At 46.0% G+C, this 20855-nt stretch overlaps 1 protein-coding gene across 5 annotated transcripts in view; it reads right to left on the bottom strand.

Moving 5' to 3' along the window:
* Positions 1-1127: 1127 nt before the first annotated feature.
* The window catches only part of IKBKB (inhibitor of nuclear factor kappa B kinase subunit beta), a 61770-nt gene continuing 42042 nt past the window's right edge, over positions 1128-20855 (bottom strand). For 4 of the 5 annotated variants that reach the window (XM_077849354.1, XM_077849357.1, XM_077849358.1 and 1 more), the window contains 14 exons: positions 19126-19233; positions 17751-17880; positions 17177-17371; positions 16383-16497; positions 15277-15400; positions 14587-14738; positions 14352-14413; positions 13176-13297; positions 11790-11839; positions 11583-11682; positions 11227-11374; positions 8224-8351; positions 5866-5956; positions 1128-4797 (listed from right to left, as the gene is read on the bottom strand). In XM_077849354.1, coding sequence (XP_077705480.1) covers positions 4735-4797; positions 5866-5956; positions 8224-8351; positions 11227-11374; positions 11583-11682; positions 11790-11839; positions 13176-13297; positions 14352-14413; positions 14587-14738; positions 15277-15400; positions 16383-16497; positions 17177-17371; positions 17751-17880; positions 19126-19233 — 1588 coding nt within the window. In that variant the 3' untranslated portion in view covers positions 1128-4734. The remainder of the gene's footprint in view (positions 4798-5865; positions 5957-8223; positions 8352-11226; positions 11375-11582; positions 11683-11789; positions 11840-13175; positions 13298-14351; positions 14414-14586; positions 14739-15276; positions 15401-16382; positions 16498-17176; positions 17372-17750; positions 17881-19125; positions 19234-20855) is intronic. The other variant, XM_077849355.1, reaches the window with a different exon arrangement.

Raw genomic sequence — 20855 nt, 5'->3', positions numbered from 1 at the left:
AGGTGGGGGGCAGAGGAGAGAGGGAGAGAAAATCCCAAGCAGACTGTGCTGAGCATGGACCTCAACATGGAGCTCAATCTCACAATGCTGAGATCATGACCCTGCGATCATGACCTGAGCTGAAACCCAACCAACTGTGAACCCGGTGCCCTTCCAGTTATCTGTTACTAATTTCTAGTTTGATTCCATTGTGATCAGAGAACACACTCTGTATGACATCAGTGCTTATAAATGTGTTGAGGTTTGTTTTATGACCCAAGATTTGGTCTATCTTTGTATATGTTCCCTGGGTAATTGAAAGGAATGAATACTCTGCCATTGTTGGAGGTGTGCTCTAAAATTGTTGATGCGGTCCTGTTGGTTGATAGCATTGAGTTCTTCTTTATTCTTTATGTATTGCTCATTTTATATGTAGTTCTATGAATTGTTGAGAAATACAATTCCAACTGATTGTGGATTTATCTCACCTTGCAGTTCTGTTGGTTTTTGCTTCACATGTTTTGCAGCTCTGTTGTTTGGTACATTAAGACTTAGGATTGCTATGTTTTTGGTGGATTACTGCAATTTATTATTGTAATGTTCCTCTCTGTCCCTGGTCTTTTTTTTTTTTTTTAATCTCCAATAGTAATGTAGTCATTCCTACATTCTTTTGATTAGTGTTTGCATGGTGTATCTTTTTCATCCTTTTACTTTCAACCCGCTTCAATCATTATATTTGAACTGAGATTCCTGTAGGCAGCATATAGTTGGGTCTTTTAAAAATGGAGAGTGAGAGGGGATCCCTGGGTGGCGCAGCGGTTTGGCGCATGCCTTTGGCCCGGGGCGCGATCCTGGAGACCCGGGATTGAATCCCACATCGGGCTCCCAGTGCATGGAGCCTGCTTCTCCCTCTGCCTGTGTCTCTGCCTCTCTCTCTCTCTCTCTCTATCATAAATAAATAAAAAAAAAAATGGAGAGTGAGAGATGGGGGAGAGGGAGAAGCAGAGTCCTCACTGAACAGGGAGCCCAATTTGGGGCTCGATCCTGGGACTCTGGGATCATGACTCAAGCCAAAGGCAGAGGCTTAACTGATTGAGCCATCCAGGTGACATCAAACATAATTTAGAAAACTCCAGAAAAGGAAAGTCTATTGTATTTATCCATACTTTTAATTTTATTTGGAGACATTAAAGACATTGATGAGGGCTCAGAAAGTGACGAGCATGGTAGATAAAGCTTCTACCATTTTCAAGAATACATATATCATCATTAATAGAATGTTGGTAGAAATATGTATGTTACTTAGCTGAATTATGGTCTGCCATTATGTGGAAAGCAAAACTTGTAGGCAATGAACCTGGATGTTTAGCTGCTTAGATTTCCAAGCAAAGTGTTGAAGGTGTAGCCTGATTTCTCATTGCAACTTACAGTAAAATACAAAAGGAAGGAAATGAAGAAAGGTCTAGAAGAAGAAAAAGGAAAAAAAAAAAAAAGCACTTGATGATTTTCAAGGTTTTCAGCCTAACCAGATTGCAAAGGGTGCTAAAATTAAGAAATTCACTATTGGTAAAACATCCTCTGGAGAGCAGACCAAGGATGCAACCAGACAACCTTTCACTGAAAAGAGTATGTGTGTGACTTATAGACCCAATCATCTCAGCAGAAGCCAGGAATAGTGATGGGGTTGCCTAAGCAAGATCTGTGGACCTTTTATCTAATGGTATGGACTCTCAGAACATACACAGGAGACCTGCAAAATCTTTGAGAATAGCACAGAATTCAGGTTGGACTAAGAGGGGTAGAGAGAGGATGAAGAGATGTCTGTTAGACTTCCAAAACTCTGCAGGCTGGGAATGGTTGATAGAGTCACTCAGTTTTAAAATATGCTAGCCTTCAAGAAAAAGAATGATTCTGAGGGCACACACTTGGATACAAAGGCAGAGGCTAGAGGAGCAGGCACAGAAGCGGATGCCTATGAATCACTGCAGGCACAAACTCAAGAGGCCATGAAGTTGGCTTGGCCCCCATGGGCAGAGCCGCCAAGTGACAGAGGATTTTCAAGACTTGAAACCTAACGAAATTTACCTAGCTGGATTTTAAGCTTGCTTGGGACTGGTGACTCCTTCATTCTTCTAGATCGGGAGTATCTATTATATGCATATCTCACCTTTGTATCTTAGGAGCTGTAACGGTAACTTGTTTTCTGGTTTCACAGATCCATAGATGGAAGATTTTTGACTCAGGATGATCATGCCAAGTCTCCCCAAATGAGCTGTAGATAATGAAATTCAGGACTTCTGAGTTGACATTTAGATTTTTGTCATGGAGTTGGTTCTGTAATGGGTTGAGACTTTTGGGGATGCTGAGATGGGGCGAATATTTTACATAGGGGAGGAGTATGGATTTTGAGGGGCTGGGTGGTGGATTGTACTGGGTTATATGGTGGTCCCCGCTGAAAGAAACGTGGATCTTAAACCCAGAATCTGTGAATATTGCCTTACATGGCAAAGCATGTCATTACATTAAGGGTCTTGAGGAGAGGAGCTTATCCTAGATTATCCAGACCAGCCCTAAATTCAGTCACAAGTGTTCTAATAATAGGCCCACAGGGGAGATTTGACGGGTAGAAGACAAAGTGGCAATATGACCATGAAGGCAGAGATGTGGCCACAAGTGTAGGATCACCTGGACTCATCAGAAGCCAGAGGAAGCAAAGGGAAGACTCTCTCTGCAGTCTTTGGAGGAAGTGCTGTCCTGTCAGCACTTTGATTCTAGCCTCCAACTGTGAGAACAGATTTCTGTTGCTTAAAGCTGTGCGGTGGGTAGAATTTGTTACAGCAGCCCTGGGAACCTAGTACCACTAGAGGGAGCAGGCTCTTTAGTTGTGCCTGCTGTTAGTTTTCCCACACCCAGTTGGGGACTGATAAGGCAAAAGGAAAACCCAGGGAACTCACCACCACCTCACTCCTCAGGTCCAAGGTCCCTAGCTGGTCTGTCGCCTTCTACCTTTCAGCGACTTCTTATACTTGTTTATAGACAACGGTGAAGGATTTTAGTTATGCTTAAGGGAAAGACTGGGGAAAGTACATCTATTTCATCATCTTGGAAGCAGAAGTCCGACCTCCAGACTTTTCACTTTTTTAATCAAGTAGCATATACCAGTTACGTTAGTCATTTTAAGCCATTGCTTTGGTGATGTCATTTTCTTACTCAAAATTCTTCAGTGACTCCTGGCTGCCTGTAGGTCCATAACCCTTAGGCCAACATTCCTTCCCTCCCCAATCTGGTGTCATCCCAGCCTGTCTTTCTGGACTTCTTTCCCACTGTGCTCCTCACCAGTGTTTCCAAAATCATGCTGTATCCAACTCTAGCTCTTTGGGATGTTAAAAAATGTTACGCTCACACAAGGGGGGGGTGGGTAGAAAAGGCTCTGTTGTCAAATGTGTTTGGTAAACAGATTTATACAGTGAAGTCAGTTTACTACAGGACTCTCAGAAACTTTAATATGCTAGGGTACCATGTGAATCTCCAAGAGAATTAAAGCATGAAGCATTTCCTAAACTTGCTTGGCCATGAAACCCTTTGTATGGTTTCCATGGAAGCCAGTTTGTTAAACTCTCCTATTCCAACTTATTTCTGACCAAACTTGCCTATTTTTGATCATCTGAACTCGTTTTGTATTCCTGATTTAATATAAAGAAGTTGTAAAATGTCAAAGAAGCAGTGCTAGTGCTATATGGCACCATCTGATCCATGTACTATTCAATTTTATGACACCTTCCATTAAGTTGGTTTTTGAGTTCCTAAATCCTAAACATAAATATTGTAAAAATAGATTGTGGAACCCAATACCAATGTTTGAGTTATGTTACAAAATATAGAAACTATTTTTTTAAATAAATCGATTTAATAATACTGCTAGCTGATACAAGAAGCAGGAACTCCCCTGTCCCACCACCACCCCACACAGATGTGTCTGAGCAAGGACAGGTGTGGGTACAGTGATCAGCAGACATGGGGCCGACAGATACCCTTTTCTTTTTCTTCCCCACAATGACACACTCCTTGGTGGAATCTGGAACCCGAAGGAAGGAAGCTGCTCTCCTGCCCTGGCTCTAGCGAGTCACTCTGTGGCTGAAAGGACCATGGATGAGGAGAGCTGGTATTCACCTATAACCTTGCTGAAGGTGCACAACCACCAACGTAGTCAGGAAAAGGGAAATTTTAGCAGCAGTGAAATGAAAAGATGAAGAGAAAGGATGGGGCCAGGCCGAGTCTATGATCTAAAAGTCTGTCTGCTTCCGAGTCCAGGTGAAACGCTAGTTGTGAGGACAGGTGGATCAGGGCCTCTGACGATCAGGAGGGGTCAGGAGAGGACAGACTGACATCGAGTGTCTTGCATACTTTGTCCAGAAAGAGTCACGTGAGACAGTTGTCCAGTGGTCTGTGGGGCAAGTACTTTGAGCATTTTTTTGGAGCAGAGGAAGTGGCTTGGTCTCCCCAAATGCTCACGCCTGGCATCAGTGTTTGCTGAGCCTCTGTGATGGAGGACTTCCAGTGTGCAGACAAGTTGCTGGTAGTGCCCACAGAGGGCCACACCCCTGGCCTGTTGTAAATGTCACAACTCCTGGGGAAGTGAGAAGATCTTTGTCCAGGTGCTGAAGACTCCTGGGACACTGTTATAGCAGGGGCCACCGCGGGAGGGCCTCAGGCCAGGCAGCCCCATCAGGCCTCAGGTCAAGGCCACCCACACAGTCAAGAGGCCTGTTCCAGGCTATTCTGCTCTTCTTCCGTCTGTAACCAGCTCCAGTCTAGAGACTGAAAGTCAACAGGCATGTTAAAAATACAGTGGTCACCAATGCACTTCAGGCTGTTTGTCTTCCTCAGGAGGCAACCAGCACAATTTAGAAGGGAATTTAAATCCTCTCATTAATAGCAGTCTTGTTATTGCAGGCTACTCTTGAGCTAAAACTACATTTTTCAAAACCATACAGGAACTTTCCTTTGGCCTAGCTCGAAGTCCCTCAGATTCTGTGACTATGGAAAGAAGACGGGAGGTTTTAGTATTCCCTGTGGCTCACAGCACTTATTTTTGCCCAACTGTGGGTAGGTGGTATCAAGAGCTAAGCTCAGTACCCATTTTCAATCCTCCCTGATGACATGGCCTGAAGAGACTTCCTTTTCCTCTGGCAGAAGTGCAAACCAGCAGTGAACTGCTCAAAATATACCGTCAGGAGGAGGACGAATGTCTCCCCAAACTGGAGACGGGACACTTGAATAAACAGGAAGTGATTACAATCAGCAGTGGTATCTCATCTGATTCTCCTGACAGCTGAAAAGTTAGGGGGAGGCTTGCAGGTCACTGGCTGGGCAGGAGAGGGCCTTTTAAAAATCTGAGGAATGACTCAGAGTCCTCTCAGCAACCTGAGCTTTGCTTTAAAATGTACTTGTGCCTTGACTAGCTTTTTATCAGGTGAGCTTCACTCTAACTAGTACGGCCTACTTAAGCTCTGAGTCCCGGAGAGGTGGGGCTGTGACAGGTTCTTGTTTCATCCCCAGAGTCTGACACAGCACCCCACACACGCAGACGCCCAGCAGTGCTACAGACACCCCAGGGAGAGAAAGACCTTCTTAGAATGATCTTACCTTCCTGGTAAAAATTAAGTGTTACAAAGTGTTACAAGGATTAAATGAAATAATGCACGTAAAATACTTGTACCCATTCAGTAATTGTTAGCTTTACTATATATAATAATAAATAGGTACTAGAAAAGCATAAGCGTTTACTGAGACAGAGGACAAGCTGGATTGCTTTTGCTTTTGCTTTTTCTGGTGTGCCATGGAAAGGAAGGATATGGAATAGCTAGGATTCACACAGCCCATTACCCTCAAACTCTGGTCCTGTTCTTTGATGGTGTCTTGCATTGCATTTTCTAGCTGGGTGCAGAGAGTATGTGCTTCAGCCACCAGTTCTTCACTAAAGAAAATGATCACATTATTAGAAAATGCTCAGCATGATTTTTCAGAGATAATACTATTGTTTAGGAAATAAATTACAGAGCTTTTGACAATATTTTTTAAATTAAATTACAATTACTTGGATGCTGTCTTAAAGCACCATGTCCTACTAGTAATCTCATTCGTCTTGTTAAACACTTTTCAGAAGCCCACGCCCAGTCAAAAATAAGCATTACCATTCACAATGTGAAAAAAATAGATCTCTTTTTAATATAAAAGTTAGAAGTAAATAAGTTCTTTCTGACTTAACTAGATAGCTGAATGTAATTCCCTCCAAACTGCCAAAATCTGAAGATATCTCACAAATCACCTATTTTCCAATTTTTGAAATAGAAAAAAGATGATATAAACTAAGTTATTTCACAATTTCCACAGTTCCTTGAGATCTGTGAAAAAGCATGTTCTAGGAACTGATTTCATTTAATCTGCTCTCTCTTTTCTATGATAAGAAATGCACCTGTCCTGTCAAGAACGGCTGTGGGGAGGAAGGGGAGAATATGATAAGCCACTGTCCTATTCCAACTTCAGCTCCGTGACATAGAGGCAACCTGTGCTCCCAGGACGGCTTTTCCAGAGCTACCAGGATATCACTGGAGGGAATATGCCAAATCCAGGAGGACAGTGCCCTGGAATTCTGCTCACTTTGGGAAGCACGACACTCTGATGGAAGGAGTGCAGGCCACATTTTTGCTTGGCTCCTTCTGCATGGCTACTGACTGGATTGAAGGCTCGGTGCCAGCTCCAAAGGGCAACGTAAGAGGCAGAGGACCTGGTTACCATCCTCAGGCTCACAGGAGGTTGGGGAGAAAGTTAAGAATCTAAGGTCATGTACAATGAAGTACCACCACAGTATAGACTATGAACTCCCCAAGCACAGAGCAGGATTTTTAAAACTGCTTTACTGAGATGTAATTTACATACCATAAAGTTCACCCATTTAAGGTGTATAATTTGATAGTTTTAGTATATTTATAGAATTAACACAATCTTTACAATTATCTAGTTTTAAAACATTTTCATCATCCAAAAAGAAACCTTGTACCCCTTATCAGCCCTTTCCCCTTCCCCGCTTTACCTGCCCTAGATAATCATTCATCTATTTTCTATGTCTGAATATTAGGTCACAGCAATGGCTTTACCATCGCCAGTGCCTAAAGCCTGACACATAGAAGATGTTGAAGAAACTGCGTGGGAACATACCAGAAACAAAAGCACCCACAGGCGGTCCAAGAAGAGAGCTGGGTGTGTGAGTGGTCAGGGCACTGTGGGGGGTGGGGGGAAGCAGATGCGTCCTGCAGATGGGAGGACCTCTCAGGGCAGGACACCGGCCAGAGGTTCTGGAACTTCCCTATGCATCAGCAACCAGCCAAGGCTTCTGAAAAGCTGCCTGCTGGGCCCACCCCTGAGCAGCTGACTCAGCATCTGCATTTCTAACAAGTACCCAGATGCTGCTGACACTGCTGCTCTGGATCAGACTTTCAGAACCAGTGGGCTAGGCCAGGAGTTTGTAAGGAACAGGGGGTCAGCCTGGAGAGTGGCTCTGGGTGGCCACATACATCTGAAAAGGCTCAGCTTGGATCCTCCAGGGGAGTGGGAAGCCACTACAAGTCAAAGTCACTGGCCAAAAAAATAACCTGATCAAATCATATTTTGGGAGGACTCCTTTGACCAGAGAGGGCTTGGAGGCAGTACTGGACAGGAAGCAGGGAGGCCAAAGACTTTGCAGAAAGAGCTGAAATGCTCTGTTCACCACCTCGGTGGCAGTGGCCCAGGTGACAGGAGTGGGGGTGAGGACAGGCAGCAGGAGGAAAACCACAGCTTGGTAACTCAGAGTGGTGGGGGGCGAGAGGGAGGAGGCAGGATGATGGGGTTTGGCCAGGATGATGGGGTTTGGATGATGTACTCCCTGGGGGGAATCTGGTTTTGAATAACAGATGATGGCTGACAGGACTGTATTATAGTATGTGACTGACTAGCACTTTCAATATCCTCATTAAGCAATTAGTAATCCAGGCCTCAAACAAGAAAAGTACTTAGTTAGCAAGTTACAAGGGACTAGGAGAATAAAACACCACATTTGCCTAGCGTATTAACAAACACAAAGAAAAACATGGACAAGATCACTAGATAGACGAACCCATCTATCAAGGATAAACACGCATTTCCATTCCCACAACCTCCTGAAGCGCCCATGGCTAACACACCAGGTGCTGATCAGTGACCTACCTTTTCTTGATGGCCTCGGGCAAGCTGCTGGGGGCTGGTGAAGGCTGAGCCAGCAGCTGACCAGAGTGACTAAGGCGAGAGGCATTCATGCTGTCTGGGCTGCCGCTGACAGGACCACGGACTTTGCTCTAAAGGACAAAAGCAAAAGAAAGTCAATGGAATTTTGGAGCAAAGGGATGATCCCAATTTTGCATTCACACAATGGTATTTTCTCAGGAAACAACTGGTCACAGGACACTAGGTATTCCTACAAGTTATTGGTCAACAACCCTACTCATGACCACAGTTTGCATTTTGGCTTAGAAAATCTATCTATATCTATCTTTTTGATAGAAGGTTGTTTAAAAAAAAAAGATTTTATTTATTTGCGAGAGAGTGCACAAAAGTATGAGAGCACAAGCAGGGGGAGCAGCAGAGGGAGAGAGAGAAGCAGATTCCATGCTGAACAGGGAACCCGTGAGCTTGATCCAGGACTCTGAGATCATGACCTGAGCCGAAGGCAGATATGCTTCCCTGACTGAGCCTCCCAGGCACCCTAAATATTCTCAATATAGGGAGATTTGAGTACCTGTATTCATAGGCTTTATTCATTAATCTGGTTGCTTAACAAATTCTCACAAGGAAATTAAGACAGAGGTCGTCTTGCTTTTCCACATAGAAGTCTGAGACCCACAAAAAAGGTTGGGAATCGCATCATCTGTGCGATGGCTGAAAGGAAAACCAAGATGTTCCAAGTACCACCCCCAGCCGTCTGCTGGCTGCTGCAGCCACTCCACCTCAGTCAGGCTGACCAGTGGCCCCTGCTCCACTGGCCTGTAGCCTGCAGACACGACCTACTATCAACCTTCTCAGCACCTCATACGCCTCCCCTCTCCATGTCTCTGGCCAAACTCTCATCTCTTGGCCTCACCATCTCCTCATGCACCTGGCTCCTACCCTTGCTGAAGCCCGTGGGGCTTCAGTCCCACATCCTTCCTTCCAGCTGAACATCAAGGTCCAGCTTCAAGCAGTCAGTCAAGTCCTGCTGAACGTCACCCAGGGAGAGACCCAGCCGTCCACCCCATCTTCTCTGCCTGGGCCTGTGAATATGGCAGGAGGGCACCCCATCCTCTGTCCTGTCCTGTGCTCCACAGGGGCTCCAGGACTCCAGCCGCCAGAGTGGCCCCTCTCTCTTGGGGATGAGATCTGTCGAAGTCTCAGATCTGTTCTCCAGCTGCCATGAGGGATTTCTCTAAAACCCAGATATGACCATACTGTTCCCATATTTAACTTCCTGCAACATGAAAGATAAAAATAAATTCTGTGGTGTTTTCTATACCTTCAAAACAAAGTGTGGCCTGCAGAAGCCGGCGCTTGCCTCCCCATTCCATTCCACAGGACAGCTTTTCACACACATCACACCACTCTGCGTGCAGCACCCAGAACACACCCACTCCTTCAGGCCAATGTCCTGTGCCTCTGAAAGAGCAAGGTCTTCACTCTGGAATGTCCTCTGCACCTACCTAACTCCTATTCATTCTTCAACTGAAATAACACTTCCTTGTGAAAGTTCTCTGTGCCTCCCTCACCTCCAAGACTGGAGCTGGTGCTCCTCTTTGCACACTACACTCAGCTTACAGCACGAGCTGCTGATGGACACTTCCCGCCCCCAATTCAAGATCACTTCCCTGTGTGTGCCCCTCATCAGGCTGCAAGCTCCTGGGTTGGGCTTCATGCTTTCCTCCTTTATCTCCAGTTTTCATGACATTCCTAGGCTCCTGGGTATATAGTCAACACTCAATAAATGTCATGTGAATGCAGATGGCAGATCAGCCATCGCTGGGAAGACCTCAACTTTCCTCTCCTTCCTAAATCTTCTCTCCTTGTCTTCGCTTTCTTTTTTTCTTCCTTTCCTGCAGGAGGAAATCTCACCCACCCCTTCCCAAGGCCAATCCTTCCACGCATGCTCATCATGCTGACACCCCATTGTTCTCAAGATGTGGGTGACTCAACTGTCTCCTACCTCTTGGCTACCGTGAGTCTCCCAGGGCACCGTCTCCTTCTGCTTGGCCTGCAAACCTGCTCCAGTCCATGATCTTAAAAACACCACCCTTGCATCCTGCTTCCACCTTCGACAGCTATCTTCCCATTCTCCTCTTTGCTCTTAAGCACTATCAGTGACTAAATCGCACAGTCATCCCAGGCAACCTCTCTGCAGCCTGCACGGTGTAGGGTCTCTCTCTCTCTCATCAACTCGTTTCCATGGCTTCTACCTGACTCTTTGCCTTCTCTGCCTTGGGCTCTTTTCTTGTGTCCCATTTTCTGAGCAATACGCAGTAGAATCTCAGCTACAGTAAGACAGTGGGCACCGAAAGCATAGGTGACAATACTAAGCAGCACAGGATTGGATGAGGATGGACCAGGTCACGCAGACATGCCCTGCACTGGGCTGCAGGAAGGTCCCCCAAAAGATCTGTCTGTGTCCTAGCTCTGGGAACCTCAGAATGTGACCTTACTGGAAAAAGGGTTTTTGTAGCTACAGTTAAGGATCCTGAGAGGAGATTATCCCAGACTACTGAGTTGGGACCCAAATCCAATGGCAAGGGTCCTTGTATGAGACACCCAGAAGACAGATATAGAGAAGAAGGTCTTGTGAAGACACAGGCAGAGACAAGAGTGATGTGGCCCACAAGCCAAGGAACATCTGGGGCCACCAGAAGCTGATAGAAGCAAGGAAGGAGTCCCCCTAGAGATTGCAGAGGGACCCCAGCCCCATCAACACCTTGGTTTCAGACTTTGCCTCCAGACTGTGTGGCGTACTTCCCTACAGCGGCCACAGGAAAGGCACCCATGCAGAATTACAAACATGGGATGCCTCCCTGGCACTCTACATCCCAAAGGAGGGGAATGCAAATGAGTGGTCGGTCAGGGGCTGTGTAGTCTCCCATGGAGGTGGTGACAGCAGGAGGTGGAAAGGCCCTGAGAGGCCTGCGGGCTGAGGGCCTGGCCATGGGGCTCACTCACACAAGCGATCTTCAGGAGGTTCCAGAGCTCCTTCTGCCGCTTCTCCTGAAGCCGGACAACAGTCTTCTCATCTTCGTTCATTAAACTCACCACTTCTTCCACCTTGGGCAACAGTTCCAGAGCCTTCTGCTTACAAACCACAGTTTTACTGTAAAGAATAAATGTGACAAACTCCAGTGGCACTGGGGTTGGAGAAAGTGGAAGAACACAATCCCTGGTAACTAGGAATCCGACAGCAGCTGTGGATAAATTTTCTCCAGGTGAAGCAAGTCAGAGGGGAGCCAGAAAAAGACCTCATGTGAGGCCTCGCAGTTTCTCCGAATTCCACCCTTGGGCAGGAAGGTCAGGGCGGATACCTGAGCTGCGTATAAATCACTCGCACTTTCTTCTCAAAACCTTGGATGGCCTGCAGGAGCAGCCGGACCATCTCCTGACTGTCGCCATCAGTTCGCTGGTCTGGAAAGAGGGAAGGAGCTGCACAGTTCTTCCCGGTGGCCAGCAGAGCGCCAACGCTGCACACCTCACAAAACAAGGCACCCATGGCCCACAGAAGCCCCACTTACCTCTGGGCTTTTCCCTAAGCCTCCTATAAAGCTCCCTCGCCTGCTCTTCTCTGAAACACAGGAAGAAGAAATACATTTAAAACACCAGGTAGGTAATTCCTGCCAGTACAATGAGTGCCTTTTAGAAGCAAGACAGGGAATGCCTGGGTGGCTCAGTGGTTTAGCACCCGCCTTTGGCCCAGGGCATGATCCTGGAGTCCCTGGATTGAGTCCCACATCAGGCTCCCTGCATGAAGCCTGCTTCTTTCTCTGCTTCTTTCTCTATCTGCCTACCTCTCTCTCTCTCATGAAAAAATAAATTAATTTTAAAAAATAGAAGATGGGCATTACGCCTTGATTGGAGGGAATTATTACCCCTGGAGCTATTCCAGGTGATGCCTATAACAAGGCAACGATGGCCCTCATTATTAAACCTGAACCATCTCTAAGGTTTAATGAGCGAGAGTCTCAAGGAAGTGAGTTTCTACTCTGTCCCTTGGAATTTCCTGTCCACGTGGCTTCTGCAATAGTGACTCCAGTGCCATAACCTGGAGAGCAAACGGCCTCCTTGAAACTCAAGCCCAAGGGCAACAGAATCTCCTAACCGTTTCCAGCCTTGGCACAGTGAAAGTGACTGACATTCTCAGAGGTGACTTATTTGAAAACTAAAGGAGAATAAAGGGTTAAATAATTGGAGAAAACACAGAATCCGGATCATGAGATTTCCCGTTTGAGATTCTGGTCCTGAGAACTCTAGTAAAGGCATCAGAGGACCCTGCTGAGCCCAAGTGAGAGCTCCCATGTGTGTGATGCAACTCGTCTGCTGCCAGCCCACCTGCACCCTGGGAGCTCCGTGTTTCCCTTCAGGTCTGATTCCCTTCAGGTCAGACGGCTTGGCGGGGACAGCTTATCACCCCCTACAGCCAAGGCCAAATTCCTCATAGAGACTCAAATGAACAGTTTCTGGATTCAAACTCTTAAGCCCTGCGAGGCTCCTCCTCTGTTCTACTTTCTGCTCTTCGAGCCACAACTGGATCACGGCAGGAGGTATGAACAGTGATGTCTGAAGCCACGGCAAAGGCTGCTTCCATCACAGCCTTTACAGTTTTTGAACCCCTGCTCTACCTGAGTCATCTGAATTGATCACAACTCTGTGAGGGCTGACAGTTCTTCTTGCCACTCGATAGATATGGAAATGAAGGCTGACAGTGATGGTGATTTGCCCTTGCTCATCCCTGGCACTCCTCTGGAACATGCCAATATGCTCCACCAGAGGGTCATTCTCTATAGAATGGTCTCCTACAGCTTCCATAATAACCACACTTGCACCCTTGGACAATTCCCAGACGCATATGGAAACTTGGCTGGGGCGTGTGCGGGTTGGTCCACTGGCCAGCTGGTACTCACAGGTCATCCAGCGTCCCCCCCTGCTTCCGCCCCATCGGGCTCCTCTGCAGGTCCACGATGTCCGTCTGCAGTGCCATCATGCGTTCCACCAGGTGCTTCACTTCATTCTCCTGATGAAAAAGCTGTGCTCATGTCAACTGACGTAATAAGAGCCTTCTGAGGTGCAGGATTTGGCGGGCAAGTCGCCCTCCCAAACTCACTGAAGACTCTCAACTGACCGGCTAGAAGGGATACAGACTTTGGAGTCAGATGGCCTGAGTTTGGATCTCAGGTCTATCACTTTCTGGCTGTGTGACCCCGTGGGCAAATCACCTAAGCCCTGAGCTACAGTTTCCTCTGCCATAAAATAATCCTCTAATGAGGCCATTTTAGGGCCCAGACAAGATACGGTGTATAAAGTATCCAGCCCGGTGCCCAGAACAAAGAAGATGCCCCATATGTATTCCTTTCTCCCCTTTGTCTATCCCACGTGGAGAGGCCTGGGTGCCTGTGTTTCATAGTTTATGTACATAAGTGCCAGTGTACACTCACTGCCTCTGTGGTTAGGTGAGTTATTATCTATATCATACTCACCTTACACATACACGTCAGTATTGGTGCATAGAAACTGATGTGAAGACACAGAAGTGAAGGTCCCTCCCCAAGTTCTCAGCAGAAAATGAAAAGTCCAGAAAAGGCCTTGGAGCATTCAGTCTTTGATTTGTGTGAGGTCCACTAAGCCATACTTACTTCCCTTACCTCACAATTAACATTTTTCAGTGGGTACTGGATTTCTGCTGTTCTAAGACTTTATGCCTAGATGACTTCTCTCTATGGATTTAGCGTCCCAACAAAATAGGCCAAACCCCTGGCAGGATGGAGTGTTGACTATTCATATAAGGCCCTTTCTAATAGGAAGAAGTCTAGGCCTCCCACAAGGATCCTTCGCATTTGGCTCCTTGTTCAAATCTGTACCAGGTCTAGATAGCTTCCACATCTGCCATTGAGGGGGCCCCTGTACTGCATATCAACCTGGCCTTTTCCCCAGCAAGTCCTAGTTAAGGTCAGAAAGCAGGATGAGGACAACCTGATTCCGGACATACAAACAGACCTAGTGTTTGAGGAGAGAGTGAGAAATGGTAGTGGGAAGCCTCAGCCCCCCTCTGTAAGGACAGGAATTTAAATTGAGTGTCCTACCCGCCCACAGAGCTCCACGGCCTGTTCCATTTCCCTCCAGGCCAGCAGAAGTTTATCTGATGCTGGAAAAAAAAATTGTAGGGGGGGAAGAAAAAAACAAAATGAAAACACCACAAAAACAAAATAGAAACAAACAACTCAATTGTAAGAGACAAAAGAAACCTCAAGAAGAAAAAAAAAAAAAAGAAAGCAAGAAATGGTCTCTCCAAGCTCATGGCAGAAAGAGTACACTCACTGATTCCAAACTCAGTTTGCTCACTGTACTTCTCCAGGTCAATCTGGATGCTGGTTTTAAAGAAATCCAATTTGGCTTTGAGCTGCTGAGACATGGAAGCCATAGAATTCTTCATCTTGGAGAGGCAGCTATTATTCCGAAGGAGATTCATCCTGCAGGGACCACAAGAAACAGCCTTTGGGCATCTTTGCAATCCAAATACCATGTCCTGTACAATAACAAAACCACCTCAAACGCTGAGGCAGGTCCCTACTCTAATTATTATCATAACATAAGCAGCCACTTCTAATCATAGTTTCCTAGCCCTCTGCTAGCACGAGGTTCCGCAGCAAAATTGGAATTAGGCCAATACCACACAAAGGGCCAGTGACCTGGAGAGCCTGAAGTCAGGGGGTTTTTGCTGACCCGATTGCGGTGAGGTTTTCCACATTCCAAATTCTGCCCCTTGTTCAGCCAGCCCAGCCCTCAGTTTACACTCCTGCTCCATGAGCCAACCTCACTCACCTCCTAAAGTCTAAAAGGGCCTCCCTTAGCCCTGCCCAGCTGACCACTTCCTGCCCATCCAAACCAGCGTCTCTCTCTTGTCTCTCCTTCCCATTGCTTCTGGGCCCCTGCCTCTGCTGCTTTCCTGTGGCAAAAGCCACCAAGTAATTTGAAATAAGTTAAGTCCCAAACCGCCTGGCATAGTACATGGCAGCTCGCTGTCCCTGCTGCAGCCGGTTACAGTCTTCCTTCAGGGTCTGGATGCTGTGCCAGACCTGGCCCCACACTTTCCTCAGCTGGAAGAAAGACAGGTTCCTCTTGGGCTCTTGAACTGGAACAGAGACATAGGCAACTGTCAGAGGATAACTGCCCTACCATGAACCACATCCTACCTCATGACGTCACTGGTACTTTTACCCTGCATGGTTGTAGAACTGCTATGCTACTCCAGAGCGGTTTTGGGGGTTAGACCTGGCTACTCTCGTGGCCATTTTTTGTACCCCATTAACAGCACAAGTGTGTACCAATCAATACCTATCAATCTGAAGAAACATTTTGTGAACCATGTACAAATAATCACATGTATACAGAAAAGATTTCTGTTTAAAGCAGAAATCTGTTTCTGCTTTAAACAGAAATCTTTATGTTTACAACATTTAAGGTCATACGTAGTTTTCTAAAAATTCAGCTTCAAATAGTAGTCCTGGAACATGCTGAAATAAGCAGTAAGTCTGGAACTAAGACTTTGGATCATTGATATCTTTATCCTTTTATTCTTTTTTTTTTTTTAAGATTTTATTTATTTGACAGAGAGAGCACGAGAGAGCACAAGCCCTCTCTTTGCCCTCTGATTCGATCAAGCTCAGAGGCTTACAGGCAGTATTCTCTGTCCTGTGCTTAAAGTTCTACCTTGAGATAGAAATTGAAGACTTCCTTTCCTCTTTTTTGGCTGGGCTACTCGTAAGTCCTAAGTAATGAAGGCTGCCCAGGGACTGGGTAAGCTCATCTCCTTGGTTGTGGACCCCCTCCCCTGGTCCATGTCTCTCCCTCCTACCTTGTCCCAAGCACTGTAGTGATTTTTTGAAAATATTTTATTTGACAGAGAGAGTGACCATAAGCAAGGGGAGCAGCAGGCCGAGGGAGAAGCAGGCCTCCCACCAAGCAGAGGGTCTGACATGAGGCTCGATCCTAGAACCTTGGGATCATTACCTGAGTTGGAGGCATACACCCAACTGACTGAGCCACCCAGGCATCCCAAGTGATTAATCAAAACAAAACAAAACAAAACAAAACCAAACCAATGATGTTCTTACGAATACAGCTGACACTTTCAGGTTGGGGCCGTGGGGAGATCTGAGTCTCATAGGCGATTTTACTGTTGTCAAAGAGAAAGACAAGGTCCATATCCAGTGTGCGGCCCTCATTCAGCTGCAAAGGGACAAGAACAAGAAGAAATCTTGTGGGTCCCACTCCTGCCTTTTTCAAGTAATAACACAGGGATTTCAGAGCGCTTCCTGCTGTTCGCCGATGGCATCATCTTCAGCCAGCAGGTACTGAATGTCCAGGAAGCCTTTTTCAATGACTCCAGCCTAGATGTCCCTTTGTGTTCCCTTTATACTTATCATCCAAATGTGTGTCTTATTTACTACTTGTTAGTAGTAATAGCTTTTTTATCTATTCTCTATTATTTTTACTGTGCAATGCAGATGTTCACTATCTCCCTTCCTAACCAATGCTTGGTTCTCATAAGTTAACTTCATCGGTTCCTTGGGACAGGGACCAGGTGGTGCATAGCTGTAGCTGTCCACATGGTTCTGTACGCAAAGGTACACTGGAAACAGCTCTGGCTGACTCGGAGGAGCAAAGCATTGCTTTGGCAATGAAGGCAACAACAGAAAGGCATCTAAGTGGTCTGAAAGTAACAAGTCAACCGTAGAAGGATTCGTGTATCCCATTAGGTATTAGATTGATGCAGGGGATCTCACATTCCAACTAAAAAAAACAGAGAGGTACCTGTACCATGCAACAGAGTAGAGCTGAAATCTGAAGAGCCTGGGGGCAAAGTCAGAGTTAAACACCAGGCATTCTGTAAGGAGCAGGGGCTGACCTTGCCGTCTGAAATGCACTGAGCGGCGGGCTTGTCAGGGATCAGTGCCAGCCCAGCTTCCTGCAGCAGCTCCTGGTCCTTCTCGGGGATTCCTGTGTCATGCTGGATTCGGGCCTTCAAGTTCTGCAGGCTCTCGTCCTCAGTCACTGGATAGGTGTGAATGATGCCTGTGACCATGTTCAAGATATGAACCAGCTGCAACACAACCCAGATGTTATTGGAAAAAAACCCATCTTTACAGAGAAGCCCAACTCTTTGCCTGTGTCGTCTACTGCTCGCAACATTTTCCAGCCCCACAAAGAAAGGGGCAAGGCTAGCTGGGGGAAAGGAGTCCCAGTGGGAGCAAAGGAACGAGGGTTCCTATGTTCTGGTCTTTAATACTCCTGCTTGTCCACAGCTATGACCTTACAACTGAAGTCAGTTAGCACAGGGATAGGCACTCATAGGAGCCCCCTCTCCACGGCTCAGATGGCCCATGACCTGCTTCATAAGGCGCTCTTCTTTCTCCTGAGCCTGGCCACAGCCCCTCAGGGGCCTGACTGCTGCCTCGGGGCTGACCTAGCTCCGCACTTACCTTTAGGTTTAAGATGTCATCCAGGGCCTTGAAGCAACCATTGGGCCCGTACACAGGGTCGGTGCCCCTTTGCCGTGGGTGCCACATCAACATGAGCTGCAGCCACTTCTCCAGTCGCTGTGCCAGGATGCTGAGAAGAACGAGGGCACGGTGTGGGAGGAGACCACTGCACTGCCCTCAGGCGGCCTCCCACACAAAACTGGAAGGTACGCACCTCACACACACTCACCGCTACACATACACCCGTGGCAACCAGTATGATTATTGAAAATGAATTTCCCCCTGAGAGAAAGCGAACATTTCCAGCCAGACTAATGATTTGAGTGCTTATCCTTTTTTCTTTTTTTTTTTTTTTTTGAGTGCTTATCCTTTTACCTGATCTGCTAAAATACCCCCTGAAATCCCAGATTTCTCAACAGATAGGTCAACAGACCAATGATCACCTGGCTGCAGGAGAGTGAAATGTGAAGCTCTTCATATGCCGCAGGTGTGTCCTACCTCCAGGTGAGCCCCCTGCCCCAAGTTAGACCCCATTCTGCCAGGTTTATTTTAATCCACACCCATCCCATGTCCTCCCTCCTGAACCCCTGCAGCGCAAAACCCACTCATGGTTCCCACAACAAAGTTCACACTCCTTCCCGGGCACAGGTCTGCCTCATGTAGGCACTCTCAGCCCCCACGAAGGCCAACTCTCTTTGCACTGCCCCTGGAACATGCCTTTGCTCCCCTCACTCCTTCCCCCTCAGCCTTCCTTCCTCTTCATCTATCCATGTCCTGCACATCTTTCCAGAAAGTTCCAGCTCATCCAAAGTCGTTCCAGTTCTAGTCCACACGCTACCGCTCTCCCCATCCTCTAAATACTCATGGTAATTATTATCTGCACCACTCGGCTGTGTGTGACTGCCTTGCCACTTTCTTTTGTACTACTATACAATGTTGATATTACTATCTAAGTGTTCACATTCTGGCTCTAAGACTAGTTTGCAATGCTGTGCAAACTACAAAGATTTGTTGACTATGACACAGTATGAGGCTACACAGGAGTGCAAAGAGAAGAAAAACACAATCTGAAAAGGCTTACGGTTGACTAGAAGACAAACCCTATGCAAAACCAAATGTAATACAAACTAGAAGCTACTAAAGGTGGTAAGAGGTACAGATAAATTGTTATGTGAATTTAGAAAAGAGATCATTTCTAGATGGGGTGAAGAGTGGGAATCCATTCTAAGTTTATGACTGAGATGATCATCTCAAGTCCTTAAGTCACAGGATGCTATCCTGATAACCTCTTGAAAAGCTTTCCGATGTTACTGCAGACACCTATTTCTAAAAAAGGAAGAAAACTACATAGAGGATATGTGCCACTGTGCCTTACCTGTTCAGATTATTGGGATAGGGTAAGGAGCTTGAAAACTTCACCGCTCCATTCAAGTCCTCACTGACGACAATGTCCATCTCACTCTTCTGCCGGACTTTGGAATGCCTGCAAACATGTCATCTCCTTGATTATAGCCCCCAAGTCACTTGGGCAAGAGGTACTTTACATCTGTAACATATCACTTTACAACTGTACAGGATACCCCCGGGTTGCAATTTTATCTTTGGGTAGCAGTCAATGCATCTGCATCTGGCTGGGATGATTTCTTTCAGAGCTGAAAAACAGTCTGTACCGCCTGAAGGAGTGGAGGCATCAACCCTCCTGTGCCCAGAGTACCACAGCCAGTACTGCCAACTTCTAATCTCATCCTTAGCTTGTCTTTATAATTTTCTCCACTTTTCATTTTATCTAATACAAAATTCATGTTTTGACAGAGGATACAATTAGAACTTCCAAACCAGGATCACTGCACACGTATCACGTTTATAGGATATACGCGCAACACATGCACACGCAACACACTTCCCTCTAAATGTAGGTGACTAAATGTTAACTCTAGTGGTGAATGAATTCACATTTCCCAATTTAGAGAACTTACTGATGCACCGATGCACCGGAAATAGTATTTGAAGGGGAAAAAATGTTAAACGCAACTAGTTTCAAAGCTTTTCAGTGATGAGAAAAATGCCTTAAATTTGAATTATGCTTCATAGATAACCAAGTACTTCAACACCGAACACAGGCTTCTTTGCCACAATAATCCCATGTGGTAGGCCCTGTTTTTAGTCCCCCATTCAGTGGTAAGGACATGAAGATCGGTTGACTTGCCCAAGGTCTTATAACTACAGAATGGCAGATCTGGACTCAAACCCAAAGTCTACCATTCTTTCTACTCTGTCTGAATGTACAAGTCTTTCCTTCCCAAAAACACCTGGGAAATTCAAATAAAAAAATACTTTAGTCCTGAACACTTCTCATAGGCAAGGGGTCAGCTGGCCTGTCTGGAGCATGTGGGAAGCCTACAGGCACTGGCACATGGCAGTGGCCACCGGCTTACAGCTCTGGCTGGTACTAAGATTACTGTAAGGCAGGGGCAAGCTTGTCATTAGTCCATCAATGGAAAATTATAAACATAAAAGGACATAGTAAATAAATGTTTATTGGTTAGGTCCTGAAAAGTATTTCAAAGTAGCATTACAACAGAATTATGAAGCTCAAACTGCCTCTGTCCTGAAATTACTATCCACTTGCCATCTGAGACGAGAGAGTGAAATTTTTAAAAAGTTGTCTAAGGCATTACAAGACAAATGAGACAGATAATTCTCACAAACTAGTCCACTAAACAGCTCCTGACTGGGTGTCCAAGTCTGCCTGAAGTGTCACCTGGCCTTCCAGCACTGGAGTGGAGTTCTAAAAAGCTGATTCTGCAGACAACAGACTTACCATACAGATGCTGGGACATTAGGGATATATTTTCAAATAGCACTTGTTCTTCCAGTTTGAATGGATTTTAACTCATCTTGTTAAAAATAATGAAAAAGCTCAACATTTGAACTGAAGAAAAGCAGCAATTCTTTGATTAGTTAAAAATATTGATGTACAGATATTTAAGTTATTTTTATGATGGTTATAGAATAAGGTGTGACTATAAATTAATGAGCCAATTCCTTAATATTCTAGAACTTACGCAGCTCAAGTACTGCTTGTTTTAAAATAAACCACCACAG

This window comes from Canis aureus, chromosome 15, assembly GCF_053574225.1.
Source record: "Canis aureus isolate CA01 chromosome 15, VMU_Caureus_v.1.0, whole genome shotgun sequence".
Lineage (NCBI taxonomy): Eukaryota > Metazoa > Chordata > Mammalia > Carnivora > Canidae > Canis > Canis aureus.
This window is presented reverse-complemented; position numbering and strand designations above follow the sequence as displayed.